This window comes from Etheostoma cragini, chromosome 4 (assembly GCF_013103735.1).
Source record: "Etheostoma cragini isolate CJK2018 chromosome 4, CSU_Ecrag_1.0, whole genome shotgun sequence".
NCBI lineage: Eukaryota > Metazoa > Chordata > Actinopteri > Perciformes > Percidae > Etheostoma > Etheostoma cragini.
Genome location: NC_048410.1, coordinates 19,960,605 through 19,984,166, shown reverse-complemented (window position 1 = coordinate 19,984,166; position 23,562 = coordinate 19,960,605). Strand labels below are relative to the sequence as shown.

The 23,562-nt window shown below is 41.8% G+C and overlaps 2 protein-coding genes across 3 annotated transcripts in view; one reads left to right on the top strand and one right to left on the bottom strand.

The window, feature by feature from the left end:
- The window catches only part of cbfa2t2 (CBFA2/RUNX1 partner transcriptional co-repressor 2), a 35,187-nt gene extending 22,169 nt beyond the window's left edge, over window positions 1-13,018 (bottom strand). Inside the window, exon 1 of the mRNA XM_034870414.1 lies at window positions 12,829-13,018. Coding sequence (XP_034726305.1) covers window positions 12,829-12,856 — 28 coding nt within the window. The 5' untranslated portion in view covers window positions 12,857-13,018. The remainder of the gene's footprint in view (window positions 1-12,828) is intronic.
- Window positions 13,019-22,635: 9,617 nt separating this feature from the next.
- snta1 (syntrophin, alpha 1) overlaps window positions 22,636-23,562 on the top strand; it is a 38,329-nt gene continuing 37,402 nt past the window's right edge. For both annotated transcript variants that reach the window (XM_034870079.1, XM_034870078.1), the window contains exon 1: window positions 22,636-23,032. In XM_034870079.1, the coding sequence (XP_034725970.1) occupies window positions 22,750-23,032 (283 nt within the window). In that variant the 5' untranslated portion in view covers window positions 22,636-22,749. The remainder of the gene's footprint in view (window positions 23,033-23,562) is intronic.

Here is a 23,562-nt window from a genome sequence, read left to right as displayed (position 1 = left end):
GGGGGATTGGAAAGATTGAGAAATGAGAAAGGCTCTGCATACTGTAACCCACATGCTATTGTAGCACATTGAAGGCGGTGAGCTCCAACTGATCCCGCTGATGGACAAAGGCTACCCGCAGATTTAGATTATAACCCAGGTGTAATGGCAGGCAGGTGGCTGATCAGTGAGCGCGCTCATTGGATTGCTTTGCAGTTTTCTCCACAGTAGGCTGAAAACTAAGTTAAATCATCTTAAGGGGAACTCATTGGACGTATAAGGTTTCTGCACAGTGGCAACATCAAAACTGAAATTGGATTAAATTTCTTATTCAAGAACCTTTTCCGCTGAATAATCAACAACACTAAAACTGGCTGCAACTAACTATTTATTTTCATGAAAATAAACTATTTATTGTAAAGTCTAAATGCTGCCAGAAACAAGCAGGTGTCTGATAAGCCTTTTTAATCTGTAACTCCAGATGAGCTTCCTGGGTCGTATTTCTCACCGGCACCTGAGACACGCCCCCCAGCAACAGAGCCCCGTGCACTAGTTTAACGCAGGGCTGTTCCGGTCTGAATCTCAGCTTACCCTTGAAGGAAATGTGAGACGCTGGTTGTCATTGTGACAGCGGGGATTATATAGGCCAGTAGAAGTTGTTATTGTAAGCCACAAGAGATCAATTAGGAGGCTAGAGGACATGCAATATTGGATTTACAGGCAGCACTCAATAGATAAAGGTCTCTTGAAGCATACTGGCCTTCAGTCTGTTCACTGGTCCTTTCAAGAGTGTCCCAAACAGGGAGAGTTAAACAATACAGGGCAAACAATACTATGCATACATACTATATGGCTTCCTTTTAATGTAGCTGCTCGAGCCTCACACAGCTTTTTGCCATTGTGTGTATGCGAGTGAGATAAAAAGAGAGTACGCTGCATCTGTTTCGGTTCACACGCTCCCTCGCCAAACTTCCACTTTTAGAAAAAGTAAACAGCATTTTTTAGGGAGGACCTAAAAAAAGCAGAGGCAGAGAAGGAGGACAAGAGGGAATAGGGGATTTTAAGAATTGGGGATTAAGTAAACCAGATATCGCCAAAGTCAGAACATTAATTCCCCACATGTGTGCTTGTGCATTTAAGACCACAGATGGCATAGAGTTCAATGTTTTGTGTGTCTGTGCCTTCGTTACATTTCATTTACAATTGCATTGCTGTTTTCAAATATGTCATTTAAAGATATTTTAAGTATTGATCAATATTTTCATACAGTACATGTAAGTAAAAAGTAGACTGGCCTCAGCCTTATGATATTTCTTGGACCAAGAAAACAAATATTTTATTGACCACAAACTCCATGCATTCACATTTACCACAGTCTTTCCACTCCTGAATCACTGGATGCGCATGTGACACTAGAGAACACAGTATTTTCTAAGCCTCCATTACCATGACATTAGATGCCGATGCAGCCTGCCCTTGGCTGCATGAATGGCATACACAAGTGGTGCATGTGCTGGGAATGGGAGATTGCATCTCTAAAAGGGGATGTAATGGCTAATCTTCATTTTGTTGAAAGGCTACTTAACCCTTAATATCTGTGCTTTCACACCAACAACAGCAAAACATTAACAGTGTCTCTACTGATGTGGCCATGTTTCTTTCAGGTAAAGAAGGTAAGGTACCAAAGTTTAAAGTCTTAACAAATTCAAACAGTGGATTGGTGGTTTATACTATTAAAAATGAATCAGCCAAGGAAAGCAGCAAACTAGCACAATGATAGAGTGATGCATTCCGCGGTGACTACAGAGCCGCAGATTTGTTACACTCTGCCAAGTGGTCCAGTTAATAAGGATTTCTGCAATTTTTTGCCATAGACAACAGGACCGTCTTCAGTTTCCCAATCTCAACCCTCCCCCCGTTGAGTTGCATACCCAAGATCCTGGTCTTGTATGGACATCCTAATCCATAGTTAATATTTTCACCACCAGTCCTCCGGTGTAGCTAACATCAAGATAGAAATCGGGAAATGTAAGATATCCTCTGGATATCCTCTTGGACAACATGCCACGTTAGCACCGCTAGGCTTTGAAGAAAACAGAAACCTCTGGCTCAAACACACACTGTGCTACTGGAATCTCATCGTTTTCATAGGGCAATACAACTCACACATGGTGAGAGCATTTTTTTCTCAGCACTCATGGAGGAGTTACAAAGGGTAATGTGGCTGACGGGATTTCACTGGGAGAGCTGCTGCCAAATCAGTGTGAAACGATGACAGAGATTTTCATAGGATAAAAAAACCCTGTGCAGCCGCTATGTATTTTTTTCCCAGTCACAGCTTCAGCTTCAGAAGCTTTCCACTTCCCACTGTGTTAAGTTAATCTTGGTGAGATATTCTGTGCATGTGGTGCATGTGTCTGATGTTAATAGCTTTTATTGTAAACCACAGAAAAATACCCCAAATTTTAATAATCATTAAAACTGTGAATTTGATTACTGTGCAAGTAAAAACGTATGGTATGATGCCCAGATTGCTCAGTTGATGGCGCGGGCGACCATTAGTAGAGGTTTACTCCTCGACGTGGAGGGCCTGGGTTTGACTTTGACCTGCAGTTCTATGTTTCCTGTCTTCATCTGTCCTCTCAAAATAAATTTTAAAAAATACCCAAAAAATAATCTTAAAGAAGAACCTATGGTATATTCTGCCCAGGATAATTCTTACATGCACAATTTTACATTGCTTTGCTTACAATAATTGTGATGCTTTAATATTGGATCTCATTACTTGAGCATAGAATGTGAAGAAATGTCTTTTTAATTACTGTTTTCTGCCATCTTTAATGTTAATACAAATCTGATTTTGTGTTTTATTTATTTTTTAACATTTATAGCACATTTGAACAATAGTAAGATAATACTGATAACCATGGTCATTTTGGTCACTATAACCAAAAACCTAAAATGTTCATACATTTTGTCTCTAGATTTAAATGTGGCCTTATTAGTTATCAAGCTCTTCTATGGTACAAGTGTGGAAAGGGAGCCAGAACAGCTCATTATAGCCCGATTCCCACTTGGTTTCACTTGCCAGAGATCTCTAGAGTGTCCAACAACGCTTTGTATCGCCTCACCATGACTTCCCTATCAGTACAGACTGATCTCATGAAGGGCGTATGTGCGACACGCCAATTCACACGCTATAATTGGCATGTTATCAAAACACAGGCTTTCTTTTTAGAGTGTTTATCAATGCTGTTTGGCCTCCATTGACTTACATTACCTTGCGATAGCGTGTGAATTTACGCCATAGCCAGGATGAAAGGCTGAAAGTCCGCATAGGGAGGTGGGGCAGGGTGGGGCTTTCACCGGGAGACTGGGGCTCATGTCACGTGTGTCACCAAACTCAACCGTCGCTTTCTTCTCTCAATAGCACGCCAAGTGGCGTATACAGTATGTTTACATCCGCTGTATACAGTGTAGACATACACTCGGATAGCTCAAAATGCGTACCGATCACACGCCACTTGGCTTAAGAAAGTCTGCGTGTATGTGTATGCAAAGTCATGATGTCATGTTGTTTATAAGAAAGGTGAAAACACCACAAAGACAAATGACGGACAGAGAAGGAGAAACCACAACAACCGGCTTAAATCACTGTTTTTTATGGTTGAACAACCAATCACATTGCTAAAAAGGCTCAACTGCTGCTAATAAGAACTGACTGGAGACAACAGTAATAGTAAAATCAATTCCCACTCTGACACCTGCAGAAGCTTAAGAATGGCCAAAGAACATTGGTTTTGTGCGTCAGGGCGCCGTACAATTTGTCAAATCACCAGATATCTCCCTTTCTAGGTCCTCTCACGCCCTCTCTTTCCTGCAATCTGATAAACATGGCTCTTTTGGTTAATTATCCCTGCTATGTTGTTATTTTTCCCATCAAGCCTCTTCATCACTGCCCTCCCCCCTAACCATCTTACCAGCATGGCTCTCCTCCTTCTCCTTCCCCTCTTTCCGTCCATCTCATCACTGTTCAGACTCCTGATGTTCGCTAATCTGATGCAGCCATAGATTTCCCTGTCTGATCTCACATGGCCACATTTTCCATTACATCTTCCACGGCATATTTATCTAATACGGATACATTATTTTCTAGGTCCATTTCTGTCTAGAGGACCATTTACTGTAAACCCCCCCCCACCAAAAACAACAAAAACTAAAACAACTCAATTAGCAATCCAATAAGATGCTTCTCTGTAGTAATGAAGACTAAAGTGAGGGCTATTTTCTCTGTGTCCTCAGGGTTAGATAAACGATCATATAGTCATATAGTAAAAGAAAATAGATTCTAATGTCTGGACGGTGAATTTTTAAGAGTAGTATTGGAGGAAGTCACACACACACACACACACACACACACACACACACACACTTTTGCTATTACTTCAACATTATGACATACCAAAGGATAAGTCTTGTTCCACTTTTTTGGTTGCAAACAAACAAGTTAAGTTTACATTCAGTATTACTCACCAAAATGCATTATGGGTATCCTTGAGTTTCACAAAAACCTTCCTCACAAAAACATGTAGCCTAAACAAACAACAAGTAAACATTCCAGCATTGTTTATATCGATATTTGAAAGTTTACAGTCTTCTTCTTTCTTTCTTTTTGCTGGCACAGTGCTGCATGCATCGGCGTGTTACTGCCCCCTTGATCTCCATTGGTAGAACTGTGTATCCTGTTTCCCACATGTGCGTATGCACGAGATAAACAAAGTGGGGATCCACTCATCAAAAACTACTACATAGAGGTCTAAAGCTCTGGAAGGAAGCTTTAAATAGCATTTGACAAACCCCAAAATGATTGTGGTAAGCAGTGTGGCCGAATGGATAGACCTTTTCACAAACTTGGTGACATAGGCTCAGTTTTCAGAGCAAAGCTTCTAATTCTTTTGTCACTCGGTAGATGGTCCATGCGTAGTGTGTTGAGATATCTTCACTATTTACATGTCATTTAGCTGACGCTTTTATCCAAAGCATTTTATGGTCGTTTTCCACTGCATGGTATCTACTCGCCTCACGTTGACTCTACTCGCCTTGATTGGTTTTCCATTACGAAAAAAGTCCCTGGTACCTGCTACCAGGTACTTTTTGTAGTACTACCTCAGTTGAGGTTCCAAGCGAGCTGAGGCGATATCAAAAGGTGAAGTGAAAACCTGCAGACTACCGATTGGTCGGAGAGAATCGTCACTAATCACTGCGTCATCATTTCTAGCAACAGATGGGGGGGTTTATCCAGCATTTCTTTATTTTTTACTGCTTTCAGGTTCATTATAAATAATTTGCCTTCTGGCTGTGTTGGCGACACGCCAAGAATCAAAAACAACACACCTTCGACATACTGTGTGTGTCGCGTCACGGCAGTGTTTGCCGTTCAAGTCATAGCATTAGAATTGAGTTTTTAAAGAGCGTTGAAAAAAACTTCAAAAATGTTGGAAAAAAGCTTGTAAACCAAAAACCAAAGTCACCAAAAAACTTTGGGGAAATTGACAAAAACATCGTCAAAAGTGGCAAAATGTCAATATATTTTTAAACATTTTTGGACAAGATTTGTTGGTGAACAGTGCTAACGTAGTTTGGATGCTAAATAAATTCACTGCATGGCTAGTTTGAAACTTTGTTGATTCCTCGAGACTCATTCACAGCTCATCCCAAAGACGTTAAAAACAAATGGGTGCTGTGGCACAAAACAACCATTGACTGGTACTTTAACCCTGTCCTGACACCCCACTAGCCCAAACACGCCTTTCCCCTCCCCTCTTTCTCCCCAGTCCACCGACCTGCCCTTGCCCCCCTCTGTACCTCTTTTCCATGACTATTGTGCCCTTCTTTTCAGGCATCCTCATATCACCCAAAACAAACGGGTCCCGTATTTTCCCTTCTCTCCTCCTCCTCCTCCCCCTCCTTTCTCTTATTTTCTCTCTCTCTCTTTCCCTCCCTTACTCGGTGCCGATGAAAGGCAGGCATTGAGCCGGCAGTGGCATTCCAAAACCTCAGGCCTCGGCTCCAGTGTGTCTGGCTATTCAACACTGCTGGGAGCCATTAGTTTAAGTAAGGTCTGACCCGCCTACTCACCCACGGAAAACCCTCAGATCTCCTATTACACTCCGCGCACAGAGGGGAGACACACGGCTGCTCTTAGGGTGCAACGAGAGTGTGTGTGCAAACATCAGACAGGGACAAATAGAGATGAGTAAATATAAGAAGTGCGGGTAGGAGGGAAAGGGAGACAAGCATGTGTTTATAAGTGAGAGGGAAAGTGAGTGAGAAACTGTTTGTGTGTTGGTATGAAAGAGGCAGAGTGAGAGTGGCTGAATGTGTGCTTAAAATTTATGAGTGGTGGGTTTCATGCTCACTTGGCTGCATCTTCCTAAAGTTTCCACAGAGGGAAGCCAAGTGCGCAGCCAGACGCCAAACCCTTCTCACCAATAACTCCCCTTAAACGATATTCAACAACCAACGCACTTTTCAAAGTCTCTCTCCAGCCGCTCTCTTGTTTAACTTATGTACCAGATACGCTGTCAGGGATATCCATCTATGGCACTCACAGTTAAAACCTTAAATGCAGCAATTTTGCTAATTGGAAAATGATGCCGCGGATCAGAACTTGCCAGCCTCACCCAATTGTTGGCACATAAAAATGAATAGCGCTCATAAACAACTCCATGTTTGGGAAAAGTTGTGAGTTAAAAGAGTGTGCGCTCACTAAGATGTGGACAAGCCCACACACAGACATAACACATACAGTGAGTAACTATGCACTAGGCACTCGTCTCAGTACAACAGGCTTTATTTTAGTGACAGTACTGTGTTTTGTTAACAGCTGGCCAGTAAAAGATTTGTGTCTTTTGACAGGACATAATTTATGGGTTAAGTATTTGTAGAGGGTGTCACCTTATGAAGACTAATATCTTCTTGGTCCCTCGGTCACCATACTCAGTAATGCAAAACATACATGTTGCCCCGGGGATCCGATATGAAAGAATTGAATTATAAGAAGCATTATTAAGTAAGTATAGTAATTATAAAATTATTTTGAGTGTCAAGTTGACTCAATAATTAGGTAGGCAAACTGCTCAAAGGTAGCAGCTTGCCTTAATGTGTCTTGCACTCATGGACAGAATAAGAGAGCAGCCATTAAGAAATTATACAATGCAATATGGATATCCTTCTATTTTCAATGTTATTACAAGACATGGACTTTCATGCTGTGTCAAGGTTCATAACAACTCCCACTCTTGTCAAAGCCAGCACACCAAGCTGTTTCCAATGCACGTTACCAGTGGGCTAAGAAAGGGAAGGTTGAATTTACTGAAAGGCATGCGATGACAACCCCACCTACTATATAATGTTCCTTTTGACTGGGTATTTTTGCCTGATGTGATGCTTCCTGCTACTATGATTCTATATAACCCTTCCATATTTCTCTTTTTCTCTCCCTGAGGCTGTCGGAGCAGCTGTGTTGTTCTCTTGCCTGGCAATGGCCACACCTGTGATCTGCAGGTGGTTCATCTGGCAGCCGAGCCGGGAACACCTGGCCAGGCAGAGATAGAGCCTCCAGGCTTTACTCTGTGTGTGTGTGTGTGTGTGTGTGTGTGTGTGTGTGTGTAATAGTTTTTGGGGATTTCTACTGGGATCAATTAAAGCTGAGTGAAGATAACGGCTGGCTTTGCTCACACACACACACACACACACACACACACACACAGAAATACACACACAAACACACACACACACACACACACACACACACACGCATGCAGAGGCATGTGTTGGCATTTCCCAAGGTTAAGCCTCAGGGATGTTTGGGCTTGTCAGTGTTGTGATACAATCCTGTGTGTGTGTGTGTGTGTGTGTGAGTGTGTATGCGTGCGTTGTGTTGTGTTCTGTAATGGAGAGGGAGTATATTTACAGTTTTACTTGTTCTGGTTCTTTTACTTTTCAAGACATAACAAATCCAACTAAACCTCCCCCTGCCTTCCCAGTTGTTCCTGCTTAGATTTGACAAAACGTAAGACAAAATCAAAATCGTACAAATGTCTCCGAACAGGAAAGCAGGAGCCTGTAGAAGCACCTGCTTTGTTGTTGCTTTGCAAACCCACCACGGTATGTCGTCTAGCTACAGTACCCTGCTGGAGCAAGCAAGCAAAGACAACATAGCAGAGAAACCAGCTGAGGACAAGACACATAAACAAGAGCACCCAGAACACATTCCACACTGGGAGCAAGAGCAGACAGAGTGCAATGCGAGTTTATGAGTGTATACGACAGAGCGGGTCCCATTCTCTGACAGCACAGGGCCCAGCAGGAGTGAAATCAGAGAAGGGACAGATGAGGTGAACTTGACAAAAGTCATAAAACTCACAACTGACACTTGGGAGCTTGGGAGTGATATCGGTTTAGGCTTTTAGATCCTCTGTCACATTCACTGTGAGTGTCTGATAAAGTGTGACAAGGCCAATGCCACACATCGTCTTCATCATCTGGGTCAGACTTTTCTGGAAATGCTTGTTGCGTGTTCTTTAAAGAGGACATGTGTTTCAGCTAATAATTCATGATCCTTTTAAGTAGAAAAGAAACACGTATATTGCTTAAATATGCAGAAATATCCCAGAAAAAAGAATGCATGAGTGACTTTCTCTAGTAAGTAGGGGGAAATGGCAAATTAAAGAAGAAAAAAGAGTAGGGTTTTGTGTGATTTTGCCTATAACTTGTCAAACCATAAACTGAGGCTCCCCCCTCGGAGTCTTCAATAAGAGCTTGTACACAGCTGGATGTCAGCTTTCCTCCGGCCGATGACAGGCCAACTGCAGTTGGACTCTATGCATGGCGGCCAAGACAGACAAGCAAGGATGTAGGGAGGGAAAAGGACGGATAAAATGAGACGGAAAAGGAACGGGGAGAGAAAGATGGGGAACAAAGAAGGATGGATGGAGAGAGGCCGAACGTCAGACAGAAACAGGAGGTGAGAAAGAAGCGCAGGGGTAACCCTGGAAGGCGTGGAGAAAAGAGGGAACCAATGCTAACTCCTCTTTGTCTGAGCCAAGTGGGAAATGATGGAAGGCGGGGGGGGGGGGGGGGGGGGGGGGGGGGGGGGGGGGGGGGGGTTAAACGCAGGATGAGTGAGAACAGAGAGACAGGGGGCATTTAAAAAAGCACATTGTGGTGATAAGTTCCTTTCACTTGCATTTTTTTTTTGTTGTTGCTCTGACCACTCTGATTCACTATGAAGTGACTGGGCCCTTTTGTTCACAGCCAATGTCCCTCCACTTAGAGGAGAAGACCGAATAAATGCCTGCACACCATCCTGGGATCTGCATGCCGCCATCCTGATAAAGGATACATGATTTTTTTTTTTGCTCCATGATGATTCAAATTTAACACAGAAGAACACACAAAAGACGCTTTTATTCCTTTTGGTTGAATGTTTCAAAAGCCATATAAAAATATGCAAAAACACTCTCCCAACCCTGCGAGGCGCCTTTTTGTAATAGTCACATGTGTCAAAGCGATGTTTACGCTAGCGAGTGACACCTGAATACAGAGGCCATGGCGGTGGCTGGCTGGCTGTATAACAAAATGACAGTGTTAACAACACACAGGAGCCAGGCTGAGACCTGCAATCACGAGGGAGAAGCACAGAGCTGGGTTTATCTTTCGGAGGTGGGACAAGTGATGTTTTGTCAGGAGGTGGGTGAGCTCGGACACTCTAATTGCCCACGTCTCCTGTACGGCTGGTATTTCGGAGGATTGTTATTGGCTGGTGATGCTGGGTGCAAGATCACATCTGGATCCTATCCTCTCTAGCCGCTCTGTGCAGTGTGCCACGGCAATAAGAAACAGCTGTGCAAAATGGCTTCAATTAGCCTCACATTCTCCCTGACAGTTAATCCCTTTCTACTCCCCTTCTCTCACAGTTTTTTCTTCCTCTTCCCTTTAACTGTTCGGTCATTCCTTCTCTTTCTCTTTTATTTTAAAGCCTTGCTTCAGGTTGCCACACTGTCTGAAGTAATAGGCAGGGGAAAACAGTGTGCTGAATTGGAAACAGACAATGGGAGAGAAAGCTCAGAGCTCTCACGAAACACCGAACATGACAAATCCTATCTGTTTGAAAAGACTGATGGTGGTGTTTGCTGTGGTTTTGGGATTAAACACACAGCAACTCGACAATAGGATGCAGATATTATATATTTTCTATTCCTGTCATTGGGTTGTAAACATTTCATTACAATTAGGGTTCATTCAAATCTTCGACTCCAGCAGATACAGCGTGCAATTCTTAACAGTAGATTTGTGACACACGCAATTAAAGTCTGTTTAAACAGCCTTTTGGTCACATACTATTACTCCAGCAGAAGATGCCAAATTCTTTGTTGTGGTTCTCACATGTGGAGCACTGGGCAACAATATGACCCCATAAATGTAAGTGTTTAAACATCTCCTTTCCCACTAAAACCACACTTTGCAAACACTTAAGTGCGATCCAGCAGCGCAGCACACTGAATGTTGTCGCTCAAGAGTCATTAATCAAATTCAGCTCAAACCCGTTCGATTGCACACCATCTTGACTCAGCTAAAGTGCATCGGGGGAATCCAGCTCAGATTGGTCCTGTGGTAGGAAATGGGAGCCAGGTTCGAGGAAAGGGAGCCGATTTGATGGGCTTGATGAGCAAATCTGGAAGGTTCTGCAGTCAATGTAGCCCTGAGCCCCGAGTAAAACACTAACAGGTGGTAGTGCTGGTGGAAAAGACCCACGCAGAGACCAGAGGGAGTAAGATGGATACTGGGCTAGCAGCCTGATACACACACAAACACACACCCAAGCACACACATATTACAAAAACACAGCATGAATGACACATAAGCAACACACAGAAATAAGCACTTGCAGCACGCCAAAAAACACGCAACTCAATGCATTTGCATATATTACCTGAAATGACACATGCATTCAAAGAGCGGATACACACATACACACACACACACATGCATGCATACAAACAGACCACAAAGACAAGAAACTGTGCAGGGATGACTCAGAGGAGATCTGCAGGCACCTCTCTCTACCTCCAGCACAGGCACATTCTCCCACATGCAACAAACACAAAGGGCCCACGTCTGGCAACGCCAACAGCCCACTCAAGCCAAAACCAATTAGGTCTCTAATGCAAACCTGCAGGGCCCCTTTGTCGTTTATTTCCCCTTTTAATGTCAGAGGATTGGAATCTGACTCTATAACCAACCCCAAAGAAAAGAAGGCAATATTATCATGGGCTTCCAAATCATCCGATTTTTTTAAGTCGAACTAATTGAAACAACATTGAATGGAAATGATTGACTAGTGTGAGCAATGTTAGCATTCATTCCCTTTAACACATTGTCTTGCAGTGCACACACATGTAAATGTAATGTAAATGGACTGTTCTTATGTAGCGTTTTTCTAATCTCAACGACTACTCAAAGCGCTTTTACATAAAACGTGATGTGGCCGAGGCTGCCATACACGGTGCCACCTGCTCATCAGATAAACTCTCACACACATTTACACTCCAATGGCGCAGCATTGGGAGCAACTCGGGGTTTTGTGTCTTGAAGGACACTTCGACATTGGACTGCAGGGCCAGGGATCAAACCGCCGACTAAGTGCTGGAGTGGCGACCACTCCAGCACTTAGTCACAGCCGACTAAGAGTGGATGTGTCAGCACATCTCCTACTGCTTTATCATAACCGATAAAACAAAAGAAAACACGTATTTGAGCTTTTGTGGATTATAGTTTCCAAAACAGAAAAATAAATGTCAAACTCAGAATCATGTTTATAGTTTTCTATTACAGTACACACTCTGCTGCTCCCTTGTGGCAACTGTAGCCCCATCATTATCATCATCACCACAACATTACCATCAGTATTACAGTCACGTCTCTGTCATGCCACTATTTGTTTCTCTGTGGGGGGAAAGGGGACCAATTGGAGCCTTGAGGGGAGCCACAGTGACCCATAGGGGCCTGCAGTCATGCCCTCGGGCCCTGCTGACTCCACTTGCATTGCAGAACTGTACTATTGACCCCTGATGTAAAGCAGGCAGAAACCGCAGGCGAAAAGGGAAAAAACACTCCTCCTGACATCAAGCAGCAGCTCCCGCCTGGTTTCACACCGCCTGCTGTTTTTGTCTTAAAAAGCTGTAAAGTCCAGATGGTGGAAAGGGAGAGAGAAAAAAACTTTGCCTGGTGGATTAAGGGCTCCAAATCCTCCACTGAATAGACACATAGACCGAAAGCTGCTATTCAATTAAATGGGACCATAATAGCTGTCTTTCGGCTTTTATAAGGGATAATGCAGCCAATAGAGTGTGTTATGCATAGTTTAGTTTCACTCTTTAATGGATCGTAATGAGCATAAGATCTCAGCAGACAAAGAGATGACTGAGTTTTTGTTTGGTCATTATAATGAGTAGATATGATCTGAAGTAACACATTCAAAGGTCTCCTCTGAGGACTTTAGTCTGCTCTGGGAGAAGAATCTGAAAATAATAGAGTGGTTTTTTTTTGTCTGTCCACATTATGTAGAGGCTCATTACGAGGCAAATGCAGCCTTTTCGATGAGATTCTGGTCCTTAATATGTAAAACATAGAAATGAGATCAAGCGCATACGGGCAATTAGTTTTAACTCAGCGTGATGTGTTAGACTAGTGTGTGCAGGTGCAAATGTGCACAGCCTATGTGTACATTGTTTCGGGTAACAGTAAAGTGTGATGCATGTTAACCATAATTTAAGGTCTACTTACAATTTACAGCACTCGGCATTCCGACCATGCTCCTCTATCTTTGAGTTTTCTTCCTCTTGGCAGAATTATGGCTGATACGATCAAAATCCTGCAGTTTATCTTCTCAACTGGGCATATACTAGATTAAAATTATGTATGAATTAAATAGTGGAACGAAACCTGCAGAAGACGATCGATCCGGTCCACCACCAGGCATCAGGTATGTATTCCCTATAGCGCTCCAGAGAATATTGGAGTGGGCGGTACTAATTGTCAGCGGTTAAGCAGAAAGCCAATAAAGCTCCGTTGTTATAGCAGGGAAACGTTGTCTCTGCGATGATTAACTCCAAGCGGCAACAATGGGACAGCAGCGCTCAGCTCACATAATCCTCACAGCAGACACACTTCCATTGCCTTGAGCAAAGTCGTTTATGACCTCGACTTGTTGGAGTATATTGATTGTTGAGTGTTTTTCACAGCCTAAATCTATAGCCTGGAATGCCCCCACAAATTGTCATTGAAACAAGCAAGGGCAGGGAGAGCCTGGTGGAACGGATGCATTGCACATGATAATATGTGGCCATAAGGGATAAATTATAATTCAAAATGTTGCACCATACAACAAAATGAAGGTAAAAACAAAAGTTGAACATCATGTGTGTCATCTGTTGAGCTTGCACAAACATCCACAGTCAGGAGGATCTGGACTCCATCCAGAGTCTCACGTGTTATTCTTTTTTAAAAGCATAATATTTCAGTGTTGGCTGAGATGACTGTGAGCTATACTACCCCCAACACACACATAAATATCCACCATCATCTTTCCATCCTCCACCCCCTTACAGCCACATACATATGCCACACGCTCCTGTCCCCCCCCCCCATCCTCCACTCCTGCCAGGCTGCCACCTGCTCTCTGCAGCATGCTGCACAGCTGCTCTGCTACAATAACAAATTAAGGTCCACCGTGGCAGGCAGGAGTCATTACCTACTGCTCCTGCTATGGAAGCTCAGTGCTCTGTGTGAGTGTGACGCAGGTTCACCCCCCTTTTTTTGAGCTCGGGGCCAAGGGCCACTAATTGTTTTGATGTGGAGCACAGGAACAAGGGGTGCACATCCAAGAGTCACTACTTGCTGTGTCTGTGCCAGGACCAAGTCCCATGCTGCTGACTGTGCTGTTTTCAGTGAAAGGCAAATCAAATGAACGATATTTCCAAGAAAATAAACATGATCTGGTCCTTGGTGAAAAATGACAATTCATTTATGTAATCCATTATTGAGCTATCGTTTAAGCACTTGGAAACATGTTTGTGTATGTGCATCCGGAAATTTGATTAGTAATAAATGGACAATCACGTTTCACTTCATTTTTTTATCTTTTACACAAACGCTGACTCTTCCCAGTTGAATAATGCTTTCTTATGGGTACTTTCTACAAATGGTGACAATGTTACTTTCTTATCGGTGTCATTAAAATAACAACACCCCAGATAAGGGACTTAAAGGTTGTTTTAAGCCAATCCCTGCATTAGAATCTTGAGATAAATAAATCCACTTGCTTGTCAAATAGTAGAGAGAGCATTAATTGAAAGGAAAAAGCATTATAAAAATGCATCAGGAAATTTGGACATTTTTTTTTAAAATTGGGAATGACTAAACAGCAGTGTGAAGGTACAATCCATAGAGGAGGTATGGCTAACAACATTTACAAGAAGTACTAATGGAAAAAACAATGCTACTGTTTGCTTTGGAGAAGATTAAGTAAAACATTTTAACGATGTTGCCAGTGAAACTAGGCCTACCGTTTTCATGAAATGGGGAGACTGTGGTTCTGTGGCTCAACCACCCACATAGTCTCCGGCAGGTGCACCATGCTCAGTACATTTAGTGTTTGCACCTGCCTGAGAACCGAAGACACAACAAAGTGACGAAGATAATGTTACTGCGAACAGGCTGTTCTGTAATACCTTGAATACACTGTAATTACATAAACGAGAGGAATGAATACTCCAAAAACAGTCAAATTAACACAACTGTCATTGAATGGAAAATGTGTTGAAATCACATATATTTTGCAAGAGAAGGCTGAGTTACATTGTGATTGTACATGATAGGACAGCTTATAGAATATGCATGCACATACTACCATTACAGACCCATTTCTTATTTCAAAAAACTAACTTCTGTATCACAACATGACCTTTTCTTATTTCAACATTGATATCCATTAATCAGTGAAATTTAAATCTACATGTGTAGAATGTATTCAATTACTCATACAATGAATCAATCCAGACTGAACCTTTGATTGTGACAACAATGTCCCATCTAACTCATCTTGTCAACAAGCTCAGTGACAGGATAACAAAGAGATGACTAGTCAGTTAGCAGGAAGCTGACGTCAAAGAAGAAACTCAGGGGCTCAGACGGTGGTGGGATTTGTAGTGACCATTATGGTCCTTCTGTGTGTGACAGCTGGCCATTGCCCCCCCCCTTCATCGTCTTTCAGCGTCTTTGTCACAGCTCCTTTAATCACACCAGCAGGACTGTTACACAGGGAATCAGCTGACCTGACCTACTGGCTGACTGAGTGACTGTCAGTATAACCTACTGAGCGTTAGCAACGTTTTTACAAGATATGAGTAACCCTCTCCCATGATACCAAACAATTCTCAACATGCAAACTAATGTGTAGTAAGAACTGTGCCATTTTCAAAATAAAAGCCCATACCAAGATAATAGAAGATGTCATGAGTATATGTAAAGTCTTTGCAGGTTACTGGGTTAAGGATAAAATAACACAGCTATAATTAATGGTGAGCTCACTGCCCAGCACCTAACAGCATACAGACAAAGGTAACAACTATTATAAAAAGTCAATCTCCAAATTAATGGTCATGTTGCTGTTTGTATTACAACTTTGATGACTGGCCAATTGCAAACTGTCTTAAAATGGCTGACCTTTGATTGGATGAAGAGAACTAAATGTAATGGAATATTAGCTGGCTCACACAACCTGCAAGTAGTTTAAATCTCCAAGCTTCAAGTATCACACATTTTGAGTAAACGCACACATGTATTTTGTGGTGCTGTTTTCTCGTCACACTAAAAGACTAGCAATGTGTTATGGGGGAAAAAAAGAAATTTCACCATCGTTAACCCTTCTGTGTTTTCATTCTTTCTCTTTATACAGTCAGTTTGTACTTGTCATAAGCCATGGAGTGGAGGAAATCTGCAGGTCATTCTCCTACATTTTTTCTCAGCCTCACACGGAACTGGCAACCTCTCCTCTCTGCGTACTATGCTGAGATAAATAATCACTTCCTTGCAGTGATCTGACAGTGCCAAAACCACTGTGAAAAGTTCCCATTAATAAAAGAGCCCACACATTTACCCTTTGCAACCCTGCTTCCTTACCCTCTCCAATGTACAGTGGTTGACCTGACAGATTCTTAATCCCCACGAGGGAATGTTTTCTCCAATGATCTGCTCTTTCACTTCACTGTCCTGAGTCAAGAGGGGGCAAGTCGTAAGCTGGGACTGTTCACCCTGCTTTCTGAGCAGTCGTGCCATCTGAGCTTTAGGTTGCATAAGGCCTGGCAGATATGACACCTCCTCAAAACCTGTTCCCTTCTATCCATTGTTTCAGTCTGCGCCTTCTAATATTATCTCTTCTTTCCTCATGTGCCTTTCTTCCTGGTCCCTCTGTTGGCTTTTCATGATTTCAGTCTCTTTACAAATTATCTTTTCATGATGTTTTACCCCTCACCTATTGTACATCTCCCTCACCCTCTATTATGTACATCTTTCCTCTGCTCTCCCCTTCTCTCCTCCTGTCATTCTTTAACAGCTGACAGAAGAGACCCTGCATGGTGCTGACACTTCACCCACGCCGACCCGAGACAGATCCCTAGTGCATGTGGGAGCCGGAGCCAGGGCCAAGGCCAGAATTCCTGCTGTGGGTGGGGGGAGCAAGATGGCCCTAGTCATCATAATCATTCATTGCCTGCTGGTCCCTCTGTCCTCAACCCCCTTCCCACTCCTCCTGCTTTTTAGTCCTCCTCATGTCAGGGCCACACGGCACGCGTATCAGCTGAGCCCAGAATGGTCAGAGTCAACGGGGTCAGGTGGCAGACGCTTGGTTAATTCTCCTGGGGCTGCAAAGTGCCCGCGTCAGCTCGTACAAACGGACACTGAAATACATAGATAAAAACAGACACATACACATTCTCAAAGACACAGATGCACAGTATTCACCGCACAAAAAGAGACTATAATACAGCCTGTAAAAAGAAAATGCTATTATTAGCGAGAGCCTAATTGTTTTGGGGGTTTGATGAGGGTGACGGGGCATTGGTTCTGTCAGACAATCAGATAGATCGGCATTGGAAAGGAGGAGGGGAAGATTATAAACACATGACCAGATGGAGAGAGAGATAGCCCTATTATGTATATCCTTCCATCCCTCAGCCCTGTCTCTCTCTTGTTCGCGTGGATCCCTCATGCATATATACCTTTACATTATTCAGTAGGTTATAATGAGAGTAACTGAATGTAGTGGGGGTTCAAAAATGGTTGCTTGGCGGTTTTGCTGGCAGAAGGTGGGCCACAGGTGTACAAGCCTGAGACTTATTCTTCTCTTTGACCTCTCATTATCACCCCCAGGTTCTCATCCATTATTATCCTCTGTCCTCGGGTGTTTAGGGAGCAGCGTGGTGTGTCTACCGCAGTCTGTTCACTGCACAGTCTGTCATTCATATTTGCTGAATAAGTTATTCCATATTTTTAATCTATTATTGTCTGCTCATCTGTTTGTCTATTTTTTGAAGTCTAACAATCTGCGCTTCTCCCTTTTGACCCATTTCCAATCTCTTTCTCCCGTCTCCGCTCCTTTCGGACCACATTTCCAGGGACTTGTCTAATGACTTGGCAGGTGCTTATCAATAATATGATTTGCAGCTTCTCATCGTTTCTCTGACTGTCACTTTTGATTAAAATATTTTTCAAATCCTACTGTTACATCTGCATATCTCTCCACATCTTCCCTTCTATTTATTTATCTTTTTCTATCGCTGTGATCATCTATCTATCCACCAGTCTGTCCTGGACGGCCTGTAGTGGAGTTGTCTGGTCTGTTGTTACAGAGGAACAGGTGGAGCAGGCTAACAGTCAGAGCAGGCTTGAATAACACACACACACACAAACACACACACACATGCAAGCTGCAGGGAGGCAGTCAGCCGCCCAGACACTGGCCCATATGGTAGACCTCTGGAGCTGTTGCCCTTTGCAGAGTAGGGGAGGGATATATGGAGAGATGGTTGGAGGATGGCAGGAGCAGGGGAAGGCAGAGGGAAGCAGGGGGAGGTTTAAAATTAATCAGCAGGCCACCCCAACTGTCCACTGTCTTTGGGGAGTTGAGACATGCATATATGTGGCTGATTGAACCGGGACTGAGGATTGCAAGTGGGGGTTGTAGTGGTTTCAGTTGTGTTGTTACTTGACTGGATTTATCTGATAGAAAAAATACAAACATTCTTTAAAAATTTCAACTTTTAAACACCCTCTACATTAACCTGAGCACATCCCATTAACTCTTGATATTTCCACAAGTAAATAGTAATGATAAAATATTTTGAAATGGTACAATACAAATAGATCCAATAAATATATCAATTATGTCAAGTGAAATATTTTCATGTGGACATTGAGTTATTTTCAAAACCTGTGCTTATCATTTGCATTCTTTGTTATTTGTATTCTGTTATATTTTAAGTTAATCTTCATTCAATCAGATGATGGAAGAATTATTCACGTCTCCTAGTTAAGTAAAGTAACCAACAGCAAAATATTCTATAAAGTAAAAGGTCTGCATTTGTGATCTTTCTTATGTAAAAGTAGAAGTACTTGCAACAAAATGTACTTAAAGTAGCTGTTTTGTAGAATTGCTCCTTTTACAATATAAATACAAAATACATTTTATAATGTGGGCTCATTAATCTGTAACAATACCAATGCCAATTTTTGGATGTAAAATCTAATATTGTTTACAACACATCAAATGTGCTGGAGTAGAGCCAAAAATATCTCAATGTGTCACAGTTGGACTACTGTACATATGTTACCCTATGACAAGCAACTTTTCAGTGCAATACGTCACTACACCAACTCCAAATGAGTTTTCTATGAGAGGACTATTCTTTTGTGTGAGAGAGCCTTACAAATCCTGTTGCTGAATCTTTGAATAGAAATATTAAGGCCTGGTACTGTGAAAGATAAGCTGACCACCTGCCACATCACAAAGGAACAGACTGACAGATGTATAGACAGGAGGTCACAGGGTCAAACGCTTTGTCATAATGCTAAACATCATTAGGTAGATGCACTGCTTAAGGCAAGCACTGTCATTAAAGCCCCCTATTTATTGTTGCTGAGCTGTTTACACGTCTTGTATTATACATGTGCTAAATAGTACGTCCAGGTGTTGTCGTCTGAACAAAGAGTTGTACAACAAAATTGATAAAAGTGTATACAGGGAAATACAAAAACTACATATATACATCATTTTTTTACCTCAATAAGGCCTTACTCTATCATGATGTTCACCTCAATCTAACTCCTTGTTGAACAAATATAACAGAGTGTGCCTGAATCTTACCTTGATTTTAATGGCCATAGGGATAGAAATACTCCAAAACAAGCTGTCACCTGTTGTAATGTTAGTAGAAAAAAACATACCTGACTACACATAGACACTTACTAAATATTTTTTTGCTTGTACCATCTCAGGAGGTGAAGATCTGGCTCTTAGGTTAACTAAATGCTAAAGTCAGGAGAATGTTCCTCTGTGTTCACTAGCTAACCTTGTCTGCTGTTTGTTGCAGTGCAGGTGGCACGCGCTGGGCTTATCAGTAGTGTTTTCCGGTGAAAGCAGCTGCCTGCCGTGGCTGATAAAGCAGTTGATAAGAGTGGCAAGACTGAACCATTAGTATATTTATGGGCCATAACCTAAATGTTAAACTAAAAGAGGCTTAAAGAGCTCAGCAGAGCCAAGAGCTGGGTGAGGATTTGGTGAGTCCATCAATTTGCATTATGCCTTTTACACATTACACATCTCACATATCATTTGATTTGTTGTAAGAAATATGGATTAGTAAAGCATGAAATATATAATTTGGCACCTTTACAAAAAGATATGTCATGCATTATATCTTAATTTGTATGGATATATTCATTAAAGCTGTTTTTATAATTGCTATGTAAATTACATAATTTTGAATGTTGATTTATTTAATAATCAATCCATTAATGCCTTTTAAATCAATTGAAGTAGTTGTTAAACCATTTACGTAAATCAGCCATTAAATATTCTCTTTTAGAAAGATTTGCAATAACACATGAATACTAGCCCATTTGTAAACATGCTGCAACCGTCTCGCTAAAACAAAATAGATTAACTGCAGCGCCTTGAGCAGTTCCCCGTTTATGTCTTCTAAATGAAGAAATGCTTCTGTAACTCCTATTTTCATTGATGTTTTCAAACTGAACACTTATTTAAAAAACCTACATGACTTAAGTTAAATGCAGAGACGTTTGTCTGAAATGCATGCATTTTCACTGGACATATGGTTGGATATAAATGTAATAAATGTGGTGCATTTAATCCGGGACAGATTACCGTGGTGTAGAGTTAGTTGATGGCACAGTAATTGTAGGCCTACATTTAATCTCATGCACAAGAGCTTAATCTCTTCATGACATATATTATTACCAATTGGTAAAAAATAAACCGTGAAAGGTCAGATAAAGTTAAAATCAGTCAGCCTGGTTTTAAAGAAAAAGAGACAAACAATGATTATATCTAGCAAAAAGTCTGAAATGTTGCCCTTAAAGACGTTTTGACTTGGTTTTACATATGTTGGTGTATCTTTTACATAAAACTCATAAAACACAACCATAAAAAACTTTTAAAAGATGTAAAAAGGTAGAAACTATTGAAAATCCTTTTTCAAATGTCTGCCTGCTATTCAAAAACATGTCCCTGTGTTGCCACTTACATTTGTGTCCGTCTTGATGTAATGGAGCCATTTGATCACCAGGGGGAGACAGAAGATTGGAAACGGTCCTTCACAAACTCTCCATCTGTGTTGTGCACAGTTTGTCTGTGCATCATGTTCAATGGACGTATTGAATTCAGTTACAGGAAATAAAACTACATCTCAGTATATAAGAGTAACCTATTATGACTTAATTCAACAGTTTAGATAGAGTTGGTCTATCTGCTTTGTTGCTTCTATGTTATAAGGAGGTTTTTATTAACACATGAGCATGTTTAAACCATCTGTATTGGTTGGGAGCAATTTTCAGTCAAATGATCCATACTTGTTTTTATTAAGGGAGCAATTGCCCCTTTAACAACCCACCCAGAAGACTAGTTTCTAAAATTGGGTGCAGAAACTTCTTTGCTTTTTCACCTGCTGTGAAGCAGATGCAACACAGGCTGCCACACACACAGCTGAAGGGATGGCAGCTTACTTGCAGTTGCAATAGAGCATTGGGAATGTGGACTGCTTCATCAGCTTGTTTCGGTGACTCATGCATGTTGTTAATGTCTACTCTGCGCAATTAAGTGCACCTCTGCTGAGTCACCAAGACTAGTGCATCCTTATTCATGTTTAGAGTCAAGACCAAATTGCTTTTTCATTGTGTATCACTTCCGATTATTACAAATTAGTTTCAAACATATATTTGACCAAATGTGTTTCCATAGTATTTCAAATATATAAATTGAAAGAGAAATTAAAAGGTTACAACTAGAGATTTGAACAAAGTTATTTGTGCATGTACAAGGCAGAGTTGTTGTAAATTGTTGACTGTACTGAAATAAATTGTATTGCTTGATAGATCAGATGGATGTTGGAAGAAAATAAATCAGAAAAAAATTATTGATTCAGAGGAAGTTATTCAAGATGAATTCTTGTAGACTGCCTAGAAAAAAATAAGAAAAGAGGCACAAGTCTTTACCATATATGCAATCTATCTGGAAAAAAATAGTTTCCAAAGCTTTGTATGAGTATATGCCCCAGTGTGAATCAAAGAACCAACAGCCAACTTCTTTGTCTTTGTCTCTTTTTTTTGTGTCTTGAAGTCTTTCTCTTCACTCTTATGCAACTCCGTCCGGCACATGAAGATTGATTCAGCTTCATCTGTGCTGATATACTGCACTGCTAACTCCCTTATTACCTACTGGAGGGAAGCTTTGGCCAACCACCCGTTCAGAGAATGGCATGCTCGTCCTGTGTCTACCTTTTTTAAGATTTTGCTGAGCATTGATTGATAATGCCTGATATGTGATCTATGGCAGAGCAGAGATGAGCTATGGCCTGGGAAGCACTAGCCTACTAATGTGTTTTCTTTATGACAGAACGTCAGTAGCCTATATATCAGTGCAGTGATTTTGTGTCTGTTGGGCACATTGCAAATTAGATCTGTGATCTAAACCCGGATGGTTCAATGGACTTGAAATAAATAAATAATAAAATATATCAAAACTTAATTATGTGTGACTTAACCGCACACAGTTTATTAATGGAGGGTCTCAACATGAAGCTCTTTGAACTTACATAGTGTGTGTGTGTGTGTGTGTGTGTGTGTGTGTGTGTGTGTGTTTGTGTGTCAACACCATTTCTAATCGTATCACCCTCAATTAACTTTACTTCTTTCTACTGGATAAACCTCTCTGGAGGGGGACAAAGTCCGGATAGAGAGAGAGGATAAAATATGTGTGTTTTTGTGTGTGTTTTGTGTGTGTGTGTGTGTGTGTGTGTGTGTGTGTGTGTGTGTGTGTGTGTGTGTGTGTGTGCCCCCTACCCCATCACTCCACCCCCTATCTCTTTACAGGACTGCCAGTCCGTCTAGAGTTATTCCAGGAATGTGTTGAACATGGCTGCCGCGATGAAGGCGCAGAAAACGGGACTGCTGGAACTTCGAGTGACCGTGGACCGCTGGATCCGGGTGTTGGCCACTCTTACCGAGGACACGCTAACACTAAACCCCGGTGAGGGTGCCGAGGAGCCCGCGAAGCCCAACCCGAGCCCCGCCGGTGCTATCAACGGAGACCCCCCGAACCTAAGCTCGTCCCCTGTCCCGGAAACCATCACCAACGTGAAGCGCACCGTGCGAGTTACCAAGCAAGATGTTGGGGGACTTGGAATCAGTATCAAAGGCAAGACAGTTTAAAGAAATAATAACCAAATTCTTAACTTCATAAACGTCGAGTCAATGTCTGTTTGCACAAGTTTGGCTAGTTAAAAGTTGAATGCAGTTTCTGTCAACGACGACGAAAACACACCCGTCTACTTGACAGTTACTTAGCTAACTTCAAACTGACTGTTAAATCCCACAATGTGCGATAATTTCCAATTCGCCATAACGTTTAGTCAAGACACATTATTATTTGTATTTTAACTCAAGCTCAATGCAGGGCTGTTTGCAGAGTAAAACATGACAGCTGTGATTATTATCTCACACTGTGCACCTCAACGGGGAACCATTTCAATGTCCCGGAGTCAACGGAGATGGAAGTTAGCTAACGTTAGCCTACAGTCCTTTGCAGTGTGGCTTCGCACACACAACCCAAATAAAAGGCGAATCTTCAACTAAAGTTATTAAGTATAAAAAAGAGAGGTTCATTTATGCTACGTACTATCGTCAAAACCACCCGTTTTAACAAGTAGCCAACATGTCTTTCTTATA